This window comes from Rhagoletis zephyria, unplaced genomic scaffold (genome assembly GCF_001687245.7).
Source record: "Rhagoletis zephyria isolate East Lansing unplaced genomic scaffold, Rhagoletis_zephyria_1.1 Rzeph_scaffold_02358, whole genome shotgun sequence".
NCBI lineage: Eukaryota > Metazoa > Arthropoda > Insecta > Diptera > Tephritidae > Rhagoletis > Rhagoletis zephyria.
This window is the reverse complement of record NW_016159442.1, coordinates 60,882-70,179: the sequence shown is the minus strand read 5'-3', so window position 1 is coordinate 70,179 and position 9,298 is coordinate 60,882. Positions and strand designations below refer to the sequence as shown.

Below are 9,298 nucleotides of genomic sequence, written 5' to 3'. Positions count from 1 at the left end.
AGTTCATACTGCATCCTCCGGTGGACAAAGCCAATCGTCGAGTGACCAGAAGTCTGGACAAGCTGCCAACAACCTGTCCCCCCCTTGCTTTCACTTGCGGTGAAGTTCAGGTGGCCATCGAGAAGGCGAAAGCCTCCAAAGCCATGGGTCCCGACGGAATATGCATGCTGATGCTGAAAAATTTTGGTCCTGCGGGGGTAGCGTACCTAACGGAGGTCCTCAATTTGTCCATGGCCACTCTCATCATCCCAGACATCTGGAAGGTGGGGAGAGTGGTCCCCCTGCTCAAACCGGGGAAACCCGCTAACATAGGAGATTCTTATCGTCCGATAACACTCCTTTCCCCGGTAGAGGCCTTGCTACTCCCGTATTTTCACAAACCACCTGACCCCAGCGAAGCATCAGCATGGTTTCCGTAAAGTGCGCAGTACAACAACAGCACTTAACGCCATAAACACTCAGATGACTCGGGGCATTAACTGTAAACGTCCCTGTGAGAGAACGATTCTAGTAGCGTTGGACCTGTCAAAGGGCTTTTGACACTGTCAGCCATTCCACGCTACTACAAGATATAGAGGCTTCGTCTCTCCCACAGAGGCAAATTATCTAAGTGGTCGACACTCGTCGGTAATGTTTAGAGACAAATCGGACAAATCGAGCAAACTGAGGAAAATAAAACAGGGGGTTCCACAGGGTGGTGTCCTTTCCCCACTACTGTTTAACTTTTACATTTCAAAGCTCCCTCAACCACCAGAGGGAGTCTCGATTGTCTCTTACGCCGACGATTGCTCGATCATGGCGACAGGGAATGGAATTGATGACCTGTGTTCGAAAGTAAACGGATATCTCTCTGAACTTTCTCGGTTCTTCACTGCAAAGTGTCTAGCCCTCTCCCCTACGAAATCCTCTGCGACCCTTTTCACAACCTGGACGAAGGAGGTCAGGCTACCGCTAGGAATTCACGTCGATGACACACCGATTCCGACGGTGAATAATCCTAAAATTCTCGGAGTAACATTCGACGGCCTGCTCTCCTTCTCTGCGCACGTAACCGCTATTGTCAATAAAGTACAGAGCCGCAACAAAGTCCTCAAGTCGCTAGCCGGCAGTACTTGGGGCAAAGGCAAAGAAACGTTGCTGGCAACATACAAGGCAATAGGCCGGCCGGTTTTAAACTACGCAGCACCAGTGTGGTCGCCGGGGACTAGTAGGACGCAGTGGACGAAGCTACAGACGGTACAAAATACAGCACTTAGGACAGCGACTGGATGCCTCCTGATGTCAAAAGAACACCACCTCCACGACGAGGCGAAAGTGCTCCCAATTAGGGAGCACAACACGATGCTCTGCAAGCAGTTTCTTGCTGGGAGCCACAGATGTGGCCACCCAAATAGACAGCTGCTTGCAGAGGAGCCCTCGCCGAGGCACGTCAGGAGGCATCTATATGAACTGACGGACGAAGTCCAGAGGTTCATTAAGCAACCTCTGGACCCGCCAGCTCACAGACAGGCCCTGAACGGCATTCACAGGGACGCAGTCTCGAGTTATGTAGACTCAAGACCTGTGAATGCCGTTCTAGGCACACAAACAGCCGCTACAACAACAACGAATGAACCGATCCGAGGGGGGTTAGTAGCCGCTACAACAACAACAACAATATAACAGTTGTTTTTGGTCCCTGCATTACTCTGTCAAAACTCCATTCTATCCTGTTCAGCCGTTTAGGCTGCAACCAAAATGAGATTAAAGCATTCTATTGTTAAAGAAAAGCAGTGTGCCTCTTGAAATTGGGCAGTGTATTTATTCATTAATTTATTTTGATACCTGAACACAAGTTAATAGAAATGTAATTAAAATTCTAGTGTTTATTGCAGCCTATTAGTTTAAAATATGAATTTATGGTTTGAATAGTTCTTGCAGGATTAAGTGGTTAAATTCATATCGTTTCTGATAATCTCTATTATGCTTCAGCCAACTCGATTTGATTTCTCTCCATTTATTCAAATGCATTCCCAATAGTTTATCCTTGTCAGAATTTAACAGTAATCCATCTGCATCGAAAACGTTAGCGTCAATTTCTTCTGTAGTTGATACTTCATGGTTGAAAGCAGGTATTTTCGAGACCTCAGTTGGATGTGCCGCCGGCATGGCCTTAAGTTCCCGCATTTCTCTACTTCTCAACTTTTCTAGCAACTCAGCTGCATTAGTATCCCTTTCGACAGGCGAAGGCGACCTTCTATCACGGTAGCTACGTATATTTGTGTTTCGGGGCTGATTAGACATCCAAGCGCGACATATGGGATATAATGCAGTTTGTTCGGTATACTTAGAGAGGTCAAGGCTACGATCAAACAACTTCATAACGAAACTCTCTGCCTGTATTTTCTGCGTTGGTTGACTACTTTGGTCTGCCTTCTCCACTCCACAAACTCCTACCCTTTGCTCTTCACGTTTACGTCGTTTTGAAGGAGTTAAATATTTTCCCGGGGACAAGCTTCTCTGTCGTAAACTGCGTGGAGACGTCCTTTCTCTATGCAAATTATTCAAATTCTTTGGGGGCCGTCCACGGTGAGGCAAATCTTCTTCAGTGACGTTCCCATCATCATCCGATCCAGCCGATGTTTCGTTCAACGCATTCCTTAAACGGCCTCTTGCTAGTTGGACATCATTTTGAACCTTTCTACGTTGAGGGGGAGTCCTCATATCGCATAAATTATCCCGTTTCAAATGTTTTTAAATACTTAAATTTTCAGAATGAATGTAATTTTCCAAGGACAGATTTGTTTTGACAACGGACCCGTGAAGGCTAGTGATGTGCTGAATTGTCGGTACCAAATGCTTGGTACCCAATACTTCGTTTTCGGTACCCGAATTCTGTAACCAGTTAGCGACAAGTTTCGGATCGATATCACACTTGTTGACGAAATAATTCTTAATATAAGTTGAAAATAATAATGAACAAAAAATACTAGCATTATTGTGAAAAAGCGTGGGTCGCTCTTTGCCATATTTTTCGTCTATCGAGCAACCCACACTTTTTCACAATAATACTAGTATTTTTGGTCATTATTATTTTCAACTTATATTAAGAATTATTTTTTACTTTTTAGTTTGATATGCTTTAAAAGCGTGTTTTTTAGTTTTTTTAAACTAAATTCATTTTTAATTTTTAGTTCGATTTATTGTTTTCAATATTGACATCGGTATGCTCTAACAGGAAATCGATAATTAGCCGACGCCCTTTTGATATAGCTAGATGTAAAGCAGTAGATCCATTTTTTTGCTAGAGCATTGACTTCAGCGCCCTTTTTTTTTAGAAGATACTCGATCATCTTTTTTCCGTGATTACTATTACTAACGACAGCGAGGTGCAGCAAAGAGTAATCTTCTAAGTATTAATAGTACAAGTTATATTAACAGTGGCACCCCGATTTAGAAGATATTCAAAGATTTCTATTACGCCAATATAATGCTCGTACAGCATCGAAATGATTATTTTCTACTGCTAAAAGAAGTGGCGTATTGCCAAATTCATCTTTGCAATTAATATCAGTACCGCGGTCAAGCAGTGGAAGATAGCGTTACATCATTTATTTTCTGCCATAGACGGGATTTGAAATCATGTCTGGTAAGTTCGTTGTCTCGCGCCTACGACTTGCGCCATGAACCAAAAATACAAGATCACGTAAGAACGCGACGTTGTATTTGTAACTGGTTTTGAGAAAAAAGTTTGCGAAAGCGGGTTCGTCAGCTGAGCGTTTGTTTACATCACAAGCACCACTATTTTACACTTTTATTCAAGTAAAGAATAGTTAATTCAACATGACATCACATTTTAAAGCATTTTGTTGCATCATTTTGCTTTGTTTACTTTTCGCTCGTTTTCCAGTGAAACAAGATGGCGTAGAACCCGCTAAAAAATCGACTTTTTTCACTCTCTTGTTCTTACGTGATCTTGTGTCTTTCGTTCATGGACTTGCGCCTTATGGGCTGTTTTTGCTTACGCGTAAAGCACATTTAGCGCATTTAGCTCTAAATGCTACTCTAAATGTACATTTATCCATACAAAATTCGTCACCTAAATGCAACTAAATGCAACTCCATTTTTGCATTAAGAATCTAAATGCCAAGCAACCCTGTGATCTTCCAAAATTTCCACGATTCGAACATGGTTTAAAGAGAAAAAGTGGTAACATTGCTTTTTCGAGTATACAGTTGCTAGCTGCGTTTCAGTGATCGCCGATTGAGATTTCTTTTATTTTACATAACATATTTGGATAAAGAAAAGTTAAGCAAATTCAACACCAAATGATAGAAATCTGGATCAATTTGTGATCAACTCTGTTTGGTTTGTTTCCTAATTAGGTGAGGAAATTTTAATTGACAGCACCGACAAATGAATATATACACAAACAAATGTTTGGTTATGGTTAAAATCATTCAAGTTTTTGTATTGAATTTTTGGTTTAAAATTTATTTTTCCCTTTTCAGTATGGTTTTTGCACATTTTCTTCTGCGTGAGAATTGATCGTAATATATACGGATCTAAATAAGAGACTGGAACACGGCTGTTTAACAAAAGCATACGATTTCGAACTCGCGTAAATGTACATTTGCTAAATGCTATAGCATGAACGCTCTTCGAAAACATATGTTCGAAAGTGCTAAATGTTGCATTTTAAATGCAGCAAAAACGCTGCATTAGCCCGCTTGGCCAACTGTGCAACTGATAGGCAGTGTTGCCAACTTTTCAGTTTCAAAAAGCACCAAACCTTGAAAAAAGAGCGTTTTACCGCAGTAAAAGCACTACATTTTTTTTTATCAAAGGATACTCTTTTTCATAACAGTTTGTGGTAAACAAAAGTAAAAAAATAAACAATATTAATACACATTCATGCTTGCGAAACTGGTACATCTAGAAGGAACAATCGAATCGCAACAAACGAAATTGAATTTTAAATGGGAAGAGTAATACTTAATGTTACCCTAAGTAGAAATGAGTGAAAAAATTTGTTGTTTTATAATATAACCTCAAATATTGCGAAAAACCGTGTTTTTACACATAGGGCCGGTTGTTCAATGTCTGGTTATCACTACCACTACACTATCGACGATTTCGACATCATTCATGTAACATGTGATCGATAAAGCAGTAGTTGTGCTTAACCGGAGCTTCTACCTCCGATTTGAGCTAATCAGACATTGAACAACCGGCCCTTAGAGGCTAGGATATCTCAAAATTCTGACGTGGTAGAGAAATTCTGCAGCTAGATTTGGATTCAGCACCGAAAAATATACACAAAACGGTTTCACTCAGGTGGCAAAAAAAGTTAAAATTTTTCGAACTGTGTAATCAATCAATAATCAAGAAAACAAAAAAATAAATACTTAACTTATCTGCGTGCTAGCATTTTCAACGCGAATACAATTTAACAAAAACGCAAGAACGTGGGTTTGCAACTTCATATTTTTATCAATCATGGTTTGCATTTTAGTGCATTTAAATTTGTAGATTCTTGTAAATTCAGAAATTTTAGTTCAGAAAAAAGCACTAAAAAGGGCACTAGGTACTAAACCATTATTTTTGGCGTTTTAATTTTCAAAAAGCACTAAATCTAGTGCTTAAAGCACTAAGGGCCGGTTGCTCAAAGCTGATTGACACTAATCACCGATTAACATCGTTATCGACGTTTTCGGCTCCATGCATACAACAGGGAGTCGGTAACGTCGATAACTATGTTTAACCGGGAATTAGGGTCAACCAGGCTTTGAGCAACCGGCCCTAAGGGTTAAGGCTCTGTTATGCATACTTGGCATTGCTTGAGAGTTGTCACATAAGGAATCTATTAAATGAGCTTCGCGTGTAAGCTGTTACCCAACGCACAGCATTACATACGTAAAAGTCTGTTGGTTTTTGATTTCTACGTAAAAATGGTATAGCAGTGCATGCAATGCCAAGTATGCATAACAGAGCCTTTATGGTTATCACTACCACCACACTATCGACGATTTCGACATCATGCATGTAACATGTGATCGATAAAGCAGTAGTTGTGCTTAACCGGAGCTTCTACCTCCGATTTGTGCTAATCAGACATTGAACAACCGGCCCTAAGTTGACAACTATGCTGATAGGGATAGAATTTATTAACACTAATAAGCCGAGTGCTCGAGTCGGAAAGTAAGTAGACGGTACGCATGCGCAGACAGCGTAGTTGTCTCACTTGCTCTCACACAGAGGTTGTGTGAGGAAATTATTTAATCCTGGCGATCCTAATCAGGATAATGAGATAAATTTATGAAATTGTTATATTGTCGCGGATTCTTGATAAGTGTACAAAGTTTGAATTAAGTCTGTCAGTTTAAAGTGTGTCAAAATCGAGTCCAAAGGAGTCGGTTACAAACATACATACATACAAACATACAGGTGAAGCTAATAAAAGGGTGTTAAAAAAATAGCTTTGTTTCTTAACAGATAATTATCGCAAATTATCATTAATTTCTGCTGGAAAGCGATTCTTAACTCAAATAACTATCAGAAACCAGTGATCGGATTTAAAATTGTGTGGAAAAAAATCTGGAAAAAATGTGATAGTCTTCAAAAGAATGTGGTAGATCTCAGGTTTTGAATCAAACTTTGTACACAAATTTCAGAAATTCTGCAAGGTTTCACATAAATTGCGAACGTAGTGTCTTAATAGTAGTTTAAATATAATTTTAAATAAGCGGCAGAAAGTATAAAAAAAATTGCCTTTTCCGATTTATCAAAGCTTTTTATTACTTTTGCACCAAATTGCACGCATGATATTAGTACCAAAATGTTTGCATAGATCTCTAGTTTCAATATCAAAACCTTCCAACTGTGTTTAGCTGCCTCTGTTCTTTTCTCGAATGTTTATATTGGACAAATGGCTCTCCTATCAAAGCGTCAAAAACCAATAAGAAAGGAAACGGAAAGTTTTTGAAGCCCTGACACAAGCTATGCTATCAGGCGAAAATGTAAATACTGACAGTTTGAAAAATTGCATTTTCTACCTTTGCCGAAGGTTTTTGAAATATTGGACGCAAGTTAACAGATCAAGATCCAGACTAATAACCAAATACCGCGACTGGTTAAATGAAAATGAAAATTGCACTATTTTTACATTTGCAAAGACTGGTAATGAAGATTTGCCCTCTACAAGCAAGCAATTGCATAGAAAACCATTTGCTGACTGCAGTAAGAGATCTAAGCGCCGCAGATTAGCTCAACTATCAAAGTTCGATACTTCTGCCGTCACTGCGATAATTAATGATTCCGCCCAATCAAGCACCTCTTCTGTACAATTCAGCGCTGACGAAATGGTATCACTAATTATGGAGGCTAAATTGACAAAACACCAGTACTTGCTTGTAAAAGAGTTAATACACTCTAAATTTACAAATCGTTTGCCCTCATATCAGAAAGTGCTAGAAGCAAAGAAACGATGTTATCCATTAGAGGAATGTGTTACAGAATGCTCTGCCGAAATTAATCTACAGTCTTTGTTAGACCACACTACTTCTCGAATTTTTGAATCCCAAAAGAGCGTGAAAGATGGTGTTGTTGATGCAAATAATGGGCACATGGAATATAAACAAAAATTTTCGGATTCAAAAATTGAGGACAGCAGCTTATTTGTAACATCTTATGTTCCCCTTAAATTAATTTATAAATCTAGCATGTAAGATTCAGCTATTAGGTTGCAGACAGAGTGGAAGCGAAGCCGAAGATGAAGATGAAGACGGATCCGAAGACGAATTGCTTGCGTTGCGGCCAAGCTGGCGAGTGTACATAGTGGAAGATGAATGATATGAAGATTTGTTTCTAAATAAAACCCTTTCTTTTAGATAAAATCAAAAGAAAATAAAGAAAAAACATCAATTCATAAAATAATTTGTATAGGAAAATTTTTGGAGAATTTCGCCACTTGTATTAAGTGTTACGGCAAGACGTACAGACATTTTTCGAATATACAAGAATGCCAATTAGTAAGTCTGATTACATTTTGCCAAAAATTTAACCAATTTCTTGAAAAACGTGTTTTTTCACAATTGCAAACAGTTAAATAAATTGTAAACAACTCATCACAGCAAGCGATTCGTCTTTGAAAACAGTACCGCACAGTTTCAAGCTGACTGCTTGCGCAACGTCTTCATCTTCGTCTTCGTCTTCGTTTGCACTGTGATCACTTTCACATGTTTACTACTGCACTGTTTTTCGTCTTCGGCTTCGTCTTCATCTTCATCTTCGGCTTCGCTTCCACTCTGTCTGCAACCTTACTGTTTGGAAGAATCTCCGGCCATCCTCTACTAGGTTTTGTAGACCAATTCGGTTCAAATTTGCCAAAGACCCAACAAGAATAAGCTTATTTTAAAGATGAAATTAAAAAGTTACAACCGGCTTCGTTACTTTTCCATAATCGCGAAGTAGTAGTGGAGCATTCTTTGCATCTATCAATTTTTGACGGAAAAATCTGTTCTGTTCTTAGCGATTTATCTACCAATAGATGTTACATTTGTGGAGCAACACCAAATGAGATGAACGACATTGAACGATCTATAAGCAAACCAGCAGACATCTCCAAATATGAGTTTGGCTTTGTCGTCACTTCATTCGTGGATTCGGTTTTTTGAATATTTGGGTGTATTCCAAAACGTCAAAATACAAAGCATCAGTACCTTTTATTTCTATATCTCAGCAGCTCGTAGTGCCAAATGTGCGCAACCACGATTAGATGCTAGTTTTCAACAAGGTTGCGCAAGGTTGTGCGGTTTAGACGTTTTGGAATGACTAGTATTTTGACGTTTTGGAATGACTAGTTTTCAACAAGGTTGCGCAAGTTAGACTTTTTCTTCTTGTGCGGTTTAGAAATAAAAGAGACTGATGCTTTGTATTTTGACGTTTTGGAATGACCCCTTTTATCCACGTTTCTTATAAAATTAATTTAAAAAAATGGCAATGTCGCTCAGACGAAGATAAGGCTCTTGTAGCGCAAAGAAACAAAAACCGTGCAGCAGCAGTTTAGGGATCGTTTAGGTTTGGTTGTGGACAAGCCCCGAAGCGGTGGCAGCGGCACATCCAACGACGGCAATACCGCTCGAAAATTTTTCCGAAACTCTGCTATTTCAGCAGAAATTACTGGAATAGATAAAAGCGTAAACAGTCAACGACGTAACGTAGACGTAGATTGACGCAGACACTATCTACCTTATGGTACTCGCGTGTTATGCAGAGTTTTTGCTGCATTTAAAATGCAACATTTAGCACTTTCGAACA

At 39.3% G+C, this 9,298-nt stretch overlaps 1 protein-coding gene across 1 annotated transcript; it reads right to left on the bottom strand.

Annotated features, from left to right (window-relative positions):
• Positions 1-1,756: 1,756 nt before the first annotated feature.
• Positions 1,757-2,809, bottom strand: mip40 (Myb-interacting protein 40). The gene has a single exon (XM_017621112.1). It carries the CDS (start codon positions 2,701-2,703, stop codon positions 1,897-1,899), a length of 807 nt encoding a protein of 268 aa, XP_017476601.1. The 5' UTR covers positions 2,704-2,809; the 3' UTR covers positions 1,757-1,896.
• Between the last annotated feature and the right edge of the window lie 6,489 nt (positions 2,810-9,298).

Coding starts and splice junctions, on each gene's coding strand:
- mip40 (XM_017621112.1), bottom strand. CDS start 2,703: ATGAGGACTCCCCCTCAACGTAGAAAGGTTCAAAATGATGTCCAACTA.